This window comes from Patagioenas fasciata, chromosome 30 (genome assembly GCF_037038585.1).
Source record: "Patagioenas fasciata isolate bPatFas1 chromosome 30, bPatFas1.hap1, whole genome shotgun sequence".
Lineage (NCBI taxonomy): Eukaryota > Metazoa > Chordata > Aves > Columbiformes > Columbidae > Patagioenas > Patagioenas fasciata.
Genome location: NC_092549.1, coordinates 1,579,954 through 1,593,949, shown reverse-complemented (window position 1 = coordinate 1,593,949; position 13,996 = coordinate 1,579,954). Strand labels below are relative to the sequence as shown.

The 13,996-nt window shown below is 46.9% G+C and overlaps 1 protein-coding gene and 1 pseudogene across 1 annotated transcript; both read left to right on the top strand.

The window, feature by feature from the left end:
• The first annotated feature begins 1,694 nt into the window (after window positions 1-1,694).
• LOC136112931 (olfactory receptor 14C36-like) lies at window positions 1,695-2,938 on the top strand. Its single transcript, XM_065857852.2, has one exon. The coding sequence runs from the start codon at window positions 1,776-1,778 to the stop codon at window positions 2,706-2,708; it is 933 nt and encodes a 310-aa protein (XP_065713924.1). The 5' UTR covers window positions 1,695-1,775; the 3' UTR covers window positions 2,709-2,938.
• A 9,352-nt stretch (window positions 2,939-12,290) lies between these two features.
• LOC136112889 (proteasome subunit alpha type-7 pseudogene) lies at window positions 12,291-13,028 on the top strand (annotated as a pseudogene).
• Window positions 13,029-13,996: the final 968 nt, after the last annotated feature.

The following is a 13,996-nucleotide window of genomic DNA, read 5'->3' as shown; positions in this document are numbered from 1 at the left end:
GGTGTCTTGACCAATCTCCTGCTCAAAGCAGGGTCAGACCAGATTACTCAGGGCTTTATCCAAGCACATCTTGGTCACTTTCTGGGGCAGAGTGGGTGCACACTGCATGGGAAACAGCTCCCAGTGTCTGACTATGCTCATGACTGAAAGGTTTCTCCCTTGAGAAGGAACATCAGTGATGACTTCAGCCTCTTTCCCAGGAGGTGCTCCTGGATCCCCAGGGACACCTGGAGGGAACACAGAAAGTGCTGCCTTGGGCGGCTCCTGTGCTGCTGAGCTGGGCTGGGCTCCTGGGACACAGGGAGCTCCTGGCAAGCGGCAGCGCTGCAGAGAGACAGCTCTGCCCAGGAGCAGCTCCTCTGCACAGCGCAGCAGGGCTGAGGGCTCTGCCTGGAGGTGCTGAGGAGGAGCAAGACAGAGAGAGACATTAGAGGCAATGTGGGGTGAGAGGATTGCTGTGAGTTCACAAGGAGAGAAATCTTCACAGACGGTAGGTTTGTGGCTGCACATCATTGCATCTGCAAATCATGATGAGATTTCATAAGGCTGACACAATGAAAAGCCTACAAGATACGTAAGTAAAACTTTCAGATAGTCTCTTGCATAACACATGACAGCTGCCTTCTGAGGATGAAATGGTGTGTGTAGGCCAGGGTGCCCAGGGCTGTCCTGCAGAGCAGGGTCCCTGCACCCCAGGGCTGTGCTCGGGCAGGGACTCTGCCGTCTGCCAGGGTCAGCACTCAACCTGCCCGGGGAGATCCCCATGGTGCTGTTGGGAGAAACTGTGGGTAGAACGAGTGACCCCCAGCAGAGCAAAGTCCTTCTGCTGTTGAGATGGCACAGCTCCACATCACCCCCAGGATTTTTCCAGAGGGGATGCCTTAAAAAGAAGATCAGTGCAGGTATTGCTATAAAGATAAGGAGCTTTCTGGAATCTGTCTTTTCAGATTGCTATTCCAGGAATTGGTGGGAGGTGGGGCAGGGATGAGAAAAGGATAAATGGAAAAGTAGATCTCAAGTTTTGCCAAGACACTGAGACTCCGGAACTGCAACTCTGAGTGATCAACAGGTCTGACAGAAGCCTCCTAAAATCCCTTCAGTCACTTTTCTAGATGTGGACAGCAACAGAATCACCTTTGCTGGACTCATCAGGGTTGTTCTTACCTGTCCTTTTTTTCTTCCTGCAAACTGGAAGATGCTCCCCGGCAGTGCCTGCAAACAGGCAGGCAGGGCCAGGGTGAGTGCACAGAGGTTGGAATGGGGTCTGTAAGAACTGACAGGGAAAAGACACAGGACAGGGAAACAGCCCCCAGATGGAAAATCTCCAGGCAGCAGGGAAGGAAGGAAGGAAGGAAGGAAGGAAGGAAGGAAGGAAGGAAGGAAGGAAGGAAGGAAGGAAGGAAGGAAGGAAGGAAGGAAGGAAGGAAGGGAGGGAGGGAGGGAGGGAGGGAGGGAGGGAGGAAGGAAGGAAGGAAGGAAGGAAGGAAGGAAGGAAGGAAGGAAGGAAGGAAGGAAGGAAGGGGAGGAAACTAACACCAGTAATGCTGTGGAGGGAGAATTCTGAAACCTCCATATGATCCTCTGCAATGCAGAACCCTTCCTCTGAACAAGCCCCCTCGCCTCCTCTCCCACTCAGCAAAGCCATAGAGCTGAAGTAAGGTCTCCTGGAAAAGGAAAAGAGTGTGTGAAGCAGTTTGTATAAGAGATGGCTTTGATTTTGTTCAGAGAGGTCTTCCCTAACTTGTCACTGTCTTTTCTTCCTATGACAGTGCCCCATGACCAACAGCAGCTCCATCACTCAGTTCCTCCTCCTGGCATTCACAGACACACGGGAGCTGCAGCTCTTGCACTTCTGGCTCTTCCTGGGCATCTACCTGGCTGCCCTCCTGGGCAACGGCCTCATCATCACCACCATAGCCTGTGACCGGCACCTCCACACCCCCATGTACTTCTTCCTCTTCAACCTCTCTGTCCTTGACCTGGGCTTCATCACTACCACTGTCCCCAACTCTATGGCAAATTCTCTCTGGGACACCATGGACATTTCTTATACGGGATGCACTGTCCAACTCTTTCTGTTAGCCTTTTTGATTTCAGTGGAGTTTTTGCTTCTCACCATCATGTCCTATGACCGCTACGTTGCCATCTGCAAACCCCTGCACTACGGGACCCTCCTGGGCAGCAGAGCTTGTGTCCACATGGCAGCAGCTGCATGGGCCAGTGGCTTTCTCCATGCTCTGCTGCACACGGCCAATACATTTTCACTGCCATTGTGCAAGGGCAATGCCCTGGACCAGTTCTTCTGTGAAATCCCACAGATTCTCAAGCTCTCTTGCTCACACTCCTACCTCAGGGAAACTGGGTTTCTTGTGGTTGGTGTCTTAGTGGTATTTGGCTGTTTCGTTTTCATCATACTGTCCTATGTGCAGATCTTCAGGGCCGTGCTGAGGATCCCCTCTGAGCAGGGACGGCACAAAGCCTTTTCCACCTGCCTCCCTCACCTGGTCGTGGTCTCCCTGTTTGTAAGCACTGTCATGTTTTCCCACCTGAAGCCCTCGTCTGTGTCTTCCCCATCCCTGGACCTGGTGGTGTCTGTTCTGTACTCAGTGGTGCCTCCAGCAATGAACCCCCTCATCTACAGCATGAGGAACCAGGAACTCAGGGATGCCCTGAGGAAAGTGATGACAAGATTATTTCAGACAAAATAGACTTTCCATCTCCTTCTGCAAATTACTCATAAGGTAACTGTCCCGGTTTTGTTAAAAAACAAGTTTCTCTTTTAGTGAATTTTGCCTGCCAGCTAAAGCCTTCATATTAGCTGCATTTTCCTGGACAACCACATACGTGTTTTGGTAAACAGAGCAATGGAATGCAAACTTATTGATAAGTACGGATGGACATCTCGTGAGAGGGGCAACGAGAAACCAGTGACCAAGAGACTGACCAACTGTGTATATCATTCCATTCACGTGAATACTTCATATAAAAGTGGGAGATCACGAGGATCTCGGCCCTTTTTTCCTTTTTCCCTTCTGCTTATGACCAGCATTAGGAGAGGACCTTGCTGGTTGTCCCTGCAAACTGAGGCCTAGTGAGAGACTGAATCCAGCTCTGGCTGGTTACAGAGACCAATCCAGGACTTTGGGTGCTGGCTCTGCAGTTGCTGAGACTTTCAAGATTGGTTTTGTATATTTTGTATTATTTTCTCTATTCTTATCAGTAGCATTAGTAAAACATCTTTAATTTTTCCAACTCTTTTCTCTCTGTCCTTCTTTCCCTCCCGATCGCCTGTCCTGAGTGGGAAGGGGGGAGAGGGAGGGGCAAAAAGGGGTAGTGGCGGAGGGAGAGGAGGTTAATAATGCATCCGCCAGGGTTTTATTGTCACCCCACAATCTTAACCCTCGACAGTAACTCCTTACAGTCCAGCCTGTTTTTTGCCATTTGTCCTTCATTTGGTTTGATTTTTTTTTTCATTTTTCTACTTATGACAGTCTTTTCTACAAAGAGATGTCATTAGTCATAGCATTTCTACATCAGTATCTACTCATCTTGTGTGACACAGAGACTTTCAGGAGTAACTATCTCTGTGTGTTCAAATAAGGTGCCCCACAGTGACTTGGTTTCATGAGATGCTTCTTCAAAGACCTTCTCTGGAGCTGCAGGGGCAGTTCCTGTGTGCAGAGGCAAAAGGAAAATCGTTCCTGCACAGCAGCATGGCCAGAGAGGACCAGTGCTTGGTCTTTCCTAAGCTGCTCTCTCTTAACTTCCACACTCTTCTCCTGAGCCCTTTTGTTGACCTAAAGCCTGAGTGTTTTTGCAGCTTGTTCACAGTCCTGCTTCGTGGCAGTCCTGTGATCACAGGCAGGGAAGGGCAATGGGGTCTTTTTTGACAGAGCTGGCCTCCATAAAAATATTTCCACAATGAAAGGGGATCTCCTGAGAGCAGTGCCTGAAGGCTGAGGTCTTCTTTCAAAGTTTCTATCAAGAAGATGCTCAAGAAAGTGCTCTGGCAAAGAAAACGTCCATGTACAAATAAAGTGTGTGAGTGTGCAGGGTTGAGGCATGCAGCAGTGTCCTTGTACAGTCAGACATCCTGGGATAGACTTACAGGACCAGTAGGGCAGGGTATGGTCTGTGCCATTGTTCACTGGACACCCTGGAGAAGGTCCTCAAGGGCAATTGTCACAGATCAGTCCCTTGCAACCACCATTCCCAGTACTGGGCTCTTACCCCATGTCCAAGAGGTTGTTTGTTTCTCCATGGAGGGACACCATATGACTAGGTCAAAAGTCCATGTTTGCACTGTACTAGTAGGATGTAAGCAGGCTCATCGTGTACATGTTGTGAGATAAATCCAAGTGAGCATAGACACCATCAGCTGTTCCTAGAGGTGCCATAAAGGTCAGTAGGTCAGACAGTAGAATCTTTAAGTCACTTCACCTTGAGCATAAATCCCCTGGGAAACCACCTGAATGCAGCACTGGGATGTGCTTCCTGGAACCTATGTCCCAATGTGCATTTTTCATACCATGGGTCATCTCAGACAGGTGCACAGCAGAGAGACACAGCAGAGGGCTGAGGTTCCTCCTAGCCTCTGGGAGTGGAACAGGTGGCTGGAGAGCCTGCTGCAGGGCCTCTGCGTGTGCAAGGGAAGCACTTGTGTTTCCATACACCCCTGTCAGAGCCCTGACATTCCTGTGTGTGACTCCAGGAACAACTCCCACCATCCAAATGAGATTTCTCTCACTGGCCTTGTCTGGTTCCTTGCAAATGCCCCTGTCTGCTATATCAGCCTTCCTGTCTTTATGACCTGTCCTGTTTATTACACAGTATGAAAGAAGGACACCTCTTGAGCATCTCACCCATGCAGTCAGAAAGGGTTCTGCAAGCATGAGCGTTACCTTCTACAAGGTGGCATTTCTCGCCTTCCACAAAGCACATCTAGGGAGTGTGATGCAGTCAGAAGCACACACACCTCCATGTTTCACCTCTCTGAACTTCCTTCACACTTTCTTTAACCACCTAAAAGACAAACAAATGCTCTCACTCATAGGTGTCCTAGGAGGAGAGAGGAGACACAAAGACCTACAAATTTCCACAGAACAAGGGGACAAGGACAATCAGACAATTTTCAATGGAATTTCCTCCAATGGGAATGAGGAATGTCCTCAATCCTCAGGAAAAAAATCTCTTCCTCCCCTCTGTCATAACTTGCCCCACAATTGTGGTTGGGGGCACCCTCATCATGGGGCTACCAGTGGAAAACTTGGAAACCTGTTGCATCTCCACCACCCTGACTGTCCCCTGACTGGGGACAGCACAATATCTGCTCACAGCAATGTTAGTGCTATTTCCTGCACCTGTACATTTATAGAAGAAATTTGATTAAATATAACCTTCTTTCTGAAGAGTCTCATTTAGCATTAGTGGCTCAGCACTAGTAGCTAAAGTAGTTTAAGCCTTAGACTGCAAGAGATGACTGAGTCTGAACATTTTGATAAAACTAATGTGGCTAAAACAGAACTAGCTGAATCGGCCAATATGAGTAGAATTAAGAAGATAAGGACCAGTGAATCAATTTCAGGAGATCACAGTAACTTCAGAATCCCAGTCCAGTGACAGGGAAAATCAATAAGAAATCAAGAGACAACTGAGCAGGATTAAGTGATTGGATTTGGGGATTGAATTCTGGGTGATACAACTCTAATTGAGGGGCACAGTCTGGAGTAGGAGTCCCTCCCTGGAGGCACCCATCTCGAGCTGTAACCTAAGAAATAATAAAAGAGGAGTTGGAAGCCTTCACTCGGATCTCACATTTTCAGCAGGACCTGGGCTTCAGACCCTATTATGGTGGCCAGAATGTGTAAATCCGGAACAATATATGGAGTGTTTCCTGCTGGTGGACACATTTGATGATCAGTACTGGGCTGTGTGCCACCCCCTTCTCTCTGCAAGGCTCCTGAACTGGAAAGGTTGTTTTCAGAAGACAGCTGCTTTTTGGCTAGGGGGACTGATGTCATCTACATGAATAATTTCATCCTTGTCCCAGACCCCTCTTTGTGGCTCCAGCATACTTGATAACTCGTCTGTGATTTTTCCACAGTGGTGGAATTCTCTTGCAGTAAAACCATGACACTCTTGCTCATAACCTGCTTTTTAGATCCAGCCTTCCCCTTCCTGTTGACGTGACATCCTATGAGTGCATCAGAGCTGCCTCCCTGGGACAGCTCTCCTGACCAGCATGGGCAGGCAGAAGGCCTTCTCCACGTGCTCCTCTCATCTTGTTACTGACACTGTTTGCTACATCATTGTCTGTGTGATGCCCAGAACAGCCCTCCTGAGGTAGTTTAACAAAGCCCTTTTTAAAAACCATCCTGGTCCCTGCTCACCTGCTCACCTATCACCTCTCTCCTCTCACCTACAGCCTACAGAGCAGAAAGCACAAGGAAGCACTGACAAAAAGGCTTAAGAAAGCTGTGAGATACAGATAGAGCCCGTTGGAATTATTGGCCTGTTGGAAGAAATATCTTCTGGTTCTCTTCTGAACTGGCCCTGAAGGACCTGGGCAGGTGTGTGTTGTGTCCTGGGCACTCCTCTGGTAGTGTGGGATATCAAGAGGGCTTTTGGTGTCAAGGAGGTTGAGAAGGCTGGCCAGTGTCATTGTGAGACCTCCTTCAAACACCTTGGAAAGGCCAGAGCTGCCAGAGATGTTACTGGGGACTTGTAAAAGGCAGACGTGAAAGCAGCCTTCAAAAAGGGCAGGGAGGAGGATTGGGAGAATTACAGAGTGGTCAGCCTCACCAGGGAAGGGAAGTCATCCTGCAGTCATCTCCAGCCGTTTCAAGGACAAGGAAGGGATTGTATAACACACGTGGGAGGGAAAAGAAGGAGATGTTTTGTAGTGGGACTTCAGCAAGGCCTTTGATGTGGTCTCCTGTAGTGTCCTTAATAGACAAACAATCAGTGTGTAATGAAAACCGTTCTAGCCAGGAGCACAAAGCACAGCAGTGTATGGGCTGCTCGTGGGGAAAGTCAACTCAGTCGCAGGCAGACCCAGTGCAATGGTGTTCAGGGGACTCTTCCAACTTGTGTTATTTAGGATTCCTTAGAGAGCTCTTTCAAAACAGATCAGAGAGAGGAAGAAGAAAAAACAGAGAGGCAGAAACAGAGATAGAAAATGCACCAATGTAAATACAATGGTTTCTCCACTCAAACCCTTGGTAGGAAATATATTAGAAACGTTTGATGAAACCAGCTTACTTTCCTCTGATCACATACTGGACCACAAGGAAAGTGATGGCTGGGTGTGATATCATGTGGTCAGTTATGTCTCAGGAACTCATAATCCAGCAGGAAGCCAATGGCAGTGGAGGGGGATGTGAAGTCATTTCTGTCTCTGGAGCTGATAGGCCAGTAGCAGGAACATGGCTGGGAAAGGGACTGTGAGGTCACGTCTTTCTGAAATAGCTTATAGGTCAGCCATTCACTCATGGCTGGGATTTGTGATTTTAAGCTCACAGCTACCAGTGTCTCTGACAGGGCAGCAGAAGGCACCTAATTGGCACATTGACTGTGAGATCCCCTCTGCCAAAGGACCTGGGTTCACTTCAAGAACGGCGGCTGATATTTTGGTTGTCACATCTCTTCTGCAGCAGGACAGCAGCAGGTACCTGGCTTGGTCCTGTCTACCTGAGAGGATGAAAGGTGACTAGACTTGGAAGACTATGGTGAGATTACGTCTCTCTGGTCAAGTGAAAGGCTACAAGAAAACGGATGGGTTGAGGTTCTGGCTTCAAGGAATGTTTCCCAGATGGTGAAGCTTTCCTTGGAGATAGGAAACAGCAGGAGAGAGAAACACTGCCATACAATGTAGCTTGGAAGGTGAAGACTGCACATAAGAAGGAAGAAATGTGATATAACAAATCATCCAGAAGGATGAGAACTCTCCATCTCTTTGTGTTTCAAGGAACAGTGTGAGGATGGAGACAAATCAGTGAATGTGTGAAAATACCAGGGTGAGAGCGAGGGAAGGAAGTGAGATGGCTGTCCACAGCCCACTGTGGTGGAGATTAAAGGGGGCTGGAAAGGCTGGAAGTCAACAAGAGAACCCAAGTCTTTGTCCCCACAGCTATGACAATTGTCTCTGCCACCAAGACCTATGAGGAGACATGTTGTCCTCAGGCACTGGGAGGGGCCTCATGGCCTCCTTGCACACCCCCAGTAAGGCTGGGAACTGTCACACCATTGTCCTTCACTCAGCATCACACACCCAACGTCGTCCTGCCCCAGGAAGAGCCCTGAGCAATGTGTGAGGGACAGGATCTGCCTTCCCAGGGGCTGGGGGTCAGGCCTTGGCCTCTCTGCTTCACCCAACAAAACCAGGGTTTTCTCAGCATCTGAGCTCCCTGCACATTCCATTTGTCTATCTGCTATCATGGCCTCCAATTATCTGCTCTAATGAGTCCCTGGGGAGGCTTTGTTGGTAGTTTGCCTCAGCAGAACTCATTATTACTTCAAGGTACTTAGTATATTTTAATTCTGACTTTGGCTTCTGGAAAGGTTTGTGCAATCTCCTCTCAGCATCTGAGGTTGAAGGACTCAACACCAAATGCACTATGGCCCTCATTACACTGAAAAAAGCCCTAACAAATGATGACTCTTCCTCTAATTGTCTTCTGGTCTTGCACAGTTAATTAGAGAGGTTTCCTGCTGTAGTTTTGGAGAAAGATTTCAAAGAGTCTCTAATAAATATGCATTTTTATTGTACAGGGTGTAGTTTACTACTATTTAGTTTAGAGAAGAGGTAATTGCAGCATTATCTGATTGATATTGATCCAGGGACTCTCCTAAGGAGATCTGAACTGGTTGGAGAAGCTGTCCTTTGAGGTCTCACACAGAGGACAATCTTGCTCCACATGTCCCCAACCCCATAATTTCTCTTGTTGACCACCTGGGACTTGCATCCCTTTTCCTTACATCAGACTTCTCCACTGCAGTCTGCAGCTGGATGTTACAGTTCCTTTGCACCAGCTCCCCTCTGCTGTCTTTAGAGACCTGGCTGCACAGAGGAAAAGAGGCATTGTTCTTATTTTTCAACAAACAAATGAAATAAAACTGATTAGATTCATTATTAAAAAAAAACAGCCAAACAAACAAACCAAAACACTCGTCAACTGTATTCCAAGTACCTGCTGCCACCAATAAGGGTCATCTTCCACAAGGCTTGACCATTCAACATATGTTTCAGACAGAAAATAAATTATAAAATAAACACAATTAAAGAGTTGGTTGAAGACAGAGTACTGCAAGACAGGCAAGCTTATAACTCCCTGAAGCTCAAAGCAGCAACTGGATTGTTGAGAGGTGTCTGAAAGACCAAAGAGTAAGGGGAAGGGAAATCCAGAGACCAATCACAGGCATATGCATAGTTATGTGCATATTGGCTGCTGGAAATGTGACTTTAGTAAAGATCAGTTTACTTAGAACTCATAGAATTACATGAAAGATGAAGGAGATCAAAGGGAGAGTGCTGTCAAGGCCAGTCTAGTGGAAGGCCAATAGTTCTCTTGCTTATGATGCACATCCTGAAAATTTCTCATTTTGATCTCATAGGAAAACATGGATATTTTATTAGAAGTATTATATTGTTTCAGCTGAGGAGTTCCTACTCTTACTTTCAAATGTGTAAAATTTCTCAAGTTTCCAGGCAGAACTCCGTTGTCTGACTATGAGTATCCAGTGCTGCCTCCAGAGGAGCCAGTGTCTCTGAGGTCCACATCTTGGACCGGGCGCAGTCACAGAGGACCTCGTAGAGATAAGAGACCCTTGGAAGCTGCAGCTGGAGCCTGGGCAGAGAGTTCCAGGGTACCTACACTGGCACCATTTACCCTTGTTTCTGTAACTGCATCCCAACCCAATCTTACAATGACTTGCCTTTGCAAAAAAGGGCAGCACACAAAATCCCCCAGAGGTCATCATATTAAAACAAGACAAAACAAGGAGGATAACAATACCAGCAATGTTTTATGCTTGAACTTGCAACAGGACATCTTTCATTCTCTTTCTTTGTTGCTTCATTTTAGTAAGATGTTCTAAAACATTTTCATCATACTGAAACCTGCAGTTTTAAGAAAGGTAATTCTTGTGTCGAACACAGAGCCCAGGGTCCCCAAAAAACTCTCTTCCCATAACTGTCCATGTTACCTCTAACTCACAGAGTGAGTCATGCTTTTAAGGTGTTGACTGCTCTTGCCTGATGGAGGAAACTATGGTAAAAAGCTTAAGTAAAACACTCTTTTTGGATGGACAAATTGGCACTGATCTCATCAGGTCTGTGTTGTCTGTCTTTCTACGTAAGTATATGGAAAAAATCTATATGTATAGGTAGACATACAGAAGAATCATAGAATCACGTAGAATGGAAAAGACCTTTCAGGTCATCATGTCTGACCACAAACCTACAACTTCCAACCCCCTACTAAACCATGTCCCTAAGCACCACTTCTCGCCTCCAGGGATGGTGACTCAACCACCTCCCTGGGCAGCCTATTCCAAAGCCTGACAACCCTTTCATGCAGTTAGAAACTTTTCTTTTTCATAGCTAGCATGGTCATTGTTTGGATTCATTTTGAAAACAAGAAGATAACACCCTGGGACAGAATTAATGTTTTGTTTTGTTTTGTTTTTTTCCAGTAACTTGCGAGTGTCATTGAGCTGGGACAACGAGAATGTAAGAACTTATTGTTATCTTAGTTGTTGTCTGGGAGCCAAGGTCTTTTCTGAATTCTCTGGCTGCAGGTGTGAGGCAGCAGGGAAGGGGGGCATGGATGAGCGTAGGAATCGGTCCAAAGAACAGTATCTGCCTGAACATCGTCATCAAGAACAGATGGACAATGGCTTGGAGAGAGGCCTGAGGAGAAGAACTGCGTTGCACAGGTCTCTCCAACCTGGGGACAATAGCTGCTGTCCAGAAGATGGATTTTCACCTGCTGCTTCAGCCAAACTTGCCCGCCACCTCCTCCCTCTTACTAAGGCCAATGAAGAAGAGCATGCGCAGAGGCTCACTGAGGGTCACCCAACGAACAAGTAAGAGACCCCTGAACGTGAGGCTATGTAGACGCAGACAGGTTCTGGCAGGCGAAGCGGAGATTCTTCAAACTTGCACAGTTAAGCCTGAATTGCGAAACAAAGGCAGAGACTGGCCTCAAACAATGGGAGCGAGGGGGGGTGAAGAAGCATAAAAGATGACTCCTGACTGGACATCATTGAGATTTTCCCACCAAAGGATCACGGATCATGACAGAGGACCGGCAGGATGCTGTTCGGGACCCGGGACCATAGGGACGCCTTTGGACTCATGTTGGTAACCAATCCTCTTTCCCCCTTTTCTTTTTCTTTCCCTTTTTCTCTACTTTCTCTATCACATGCTGCTTTATGGGCTAAAGAAGAAAGTAACACTGTTTGTTTGAATTATAACCCCTTAGCATTTTGGTTGCCTTGATTTTGTGCTTAGAGATCAAGGTAGACGAACCATCACGAGTCCATCACCGAATGGACCGTGACAATGGGACAGACCTTGACTGACATCCAGACTGATCATTGAGAATATTTCATGTCATTTGTGTCATGCTTCATGTTTAAGGAGAGTTGGAGTTTTCCAGCTAGAGGGAACAGAGAGGGAAATGTAGATTGATTCTTGTTTTGCTCCATTCCAGTGGAGTTCTGTTTGAGAATTCTTTTTTGCCACTCTGTTGTTTTGCAGAAGCCTCTGGGCCTTTCTGCCTTTTTCTCTTTTCTCTCTCCAGGGTCGGTTGTTCAGGACAAGGGTGTCTCCTCCTGGGACTGGCTGCTCAGTGTGAATGGATTTTGTGAGGAACTGGACTGAGTATCTTTTACTTCAAATTCTATTTTCTATATATTATTAGAAATAGTGCGTTATTGCTATAATTTTGTTATTTCATTAAACTGTTTTATTTATCTCAATCCATGAGTTTCCCACTTCTTTGATTCTCTCCCCTAGTTGGTGGCAGGGTCACAGAATGAGCGAGTGAGTGGCTATCGTTGTTATATTCCTAGTTTGGAAATACCCAGCTCCCTCAGCCACTCCCCATCAGACTTGTGCTCCAGACCCTTCACCAGCTCCATTGCTCTTCTCTGAACTCTCTCCAGCACCTCAAGGTCTTTCTTGTAGTAAGGAGCCCAAAACTGAACACAGAATTCGAGGTGTGGCCTCACTAGTGCCCAGTACAGGGGGATAGTCACTGCCCTGGTCCTGTTGGCCACACTATTTGTGGGCCATCACCATATTCTTCAAGGATGGGCATCTTTTCTAGGTGGAGTAGGCCCAGGAGGTGGTGAAGAAGGGCTTCACTGTGGCTGGAGTAAGAGGGAAGGATCTTGTTGTTCTTGGTGTGGAAAAGAAGTCTGTGGCATAACTTCAGGATGAAAGACCTGTATGGATGATCTGTGCTCAGGATAACAATGTCTGCATGGCTTTTGCAGGGGTGATGGCTGTTGCCAGAATAGTTATAAACAGAGCTCATGTGGAGTGTCAAAGCCACAGACTGACAGTGGAGCATCCTGTCACCATGGTGTACATCAGTCCTTATATTGCTAGCCTAAAACAGAAATACACACAGAGCAATGGCTGCAGATCTTTTGGTATCTCTGCTCTGATCATGGGATTTGACTTTGATGGAACCCCCAGGCTGTACCAGACCAATCCCTCTGGTACATACCATGCTTGGATGGCTAATGTCATTGTCAGAGGAGCCAAATTTGTGTGTGAATTTCTGTAGAAAAGCTATACTTGTGGAACCATTGAAACAGATGATCTCACTATCAAGCTTGTAATCAGGGCTCTTTGTGAGGTGGTGCAGTCTGGTGGGAAGAACATTGAGCTGGCAGTTATGAGGACAGAGTAGCTGCTGAAGATCATAAACCATGAAGAAATTCAGAAATATGTTGCTGAAATTTAAAAAGAAAAGGAAGAAAATGAAAAACAAAACAGGAGAAAACACCATGATTAATGAAATTTAACTGCTTAGTTGCTTCTTTTTAATTCAAGTGATGGATTATTCTCTATAGACATGCAAGCATTCCACTTAGACCTCACTGCCCTGTGATTCTGTGGTAGACACCAGGATGCTGTTGGCCTTCTTGGACACATGGGCACACTGCTGGCTCATGTTCGGCCGCTGTTGTCCAACATCGCAGGTCCTTTTCCACAGATGACAAGTGGTGCCCCTCAGGGGTCCATACTTGGACCAGGACTGTTTAATATCTTCATCAATGACACAGACAATGGGATCAAATCTTCAGATATTTCTGCTGGATTCTTTATTTTATGCAAGGAGACTGGTTCCTTAGATATACTAGGTTAGTTCCTCAGGAAAAAACAAACCAAACCAAACCAAACCAAACCAACCAAACAAACCCACAAAACCAAAAACCAAACCAAAACATGTTGAATGCCATTTTGAAACAAGCTCTACCTCCCAGGAGTATCTTGTAGTACAGGGGTTTGCAGATGGCAACATAGTGGTCATAGGCCATGATGGTGAGAAGATAAAACTCTGCTGAAATTAAAAAGACAAACAGAAAATCTTGGGCAGCACACCCCAAGTAGGAGATGGCCCTGGTGCCCCACAGCGAGCTGGGCATGGCTTTGGGGACAGTGGTGGAGATGGAGTGCAGGTCGAGGAGGGAGAGGTTGAGCAGGAAGAAGTACATGGGGGTGTGGAGGTGCCGGTCCCAGGCTATGGTGGTGATGATGAGGCCATTGCCCACGACGGCAGCCAGGTAGATGCCCAGGAAGAGCCAGAAGTGCAAGAGCTGCAGCTCCCGTGTGTCTGTGAATGCCAGGAGGAGGAACCGAGTGGTGGAGTTCCCGTTGGACATTTGCTGTTTCTTGCAGTGGGGGCCTCTGTTTCAAAAAGAAATGTCAACTTACAAGTAGGACAGAGTCAACTGAGAAAAACCTCTCCCTTTCTCATAG

Bases quoted from the DNA above. Each gene is read 5' to 3' on its own strand.
- LOC136112931 (XM_065857852.2), top strand. From the start codon at position 1,776: ATGACCAACAGCAGCTCCATCACTCAGTTCCTCCTCCTGGCATTCACA.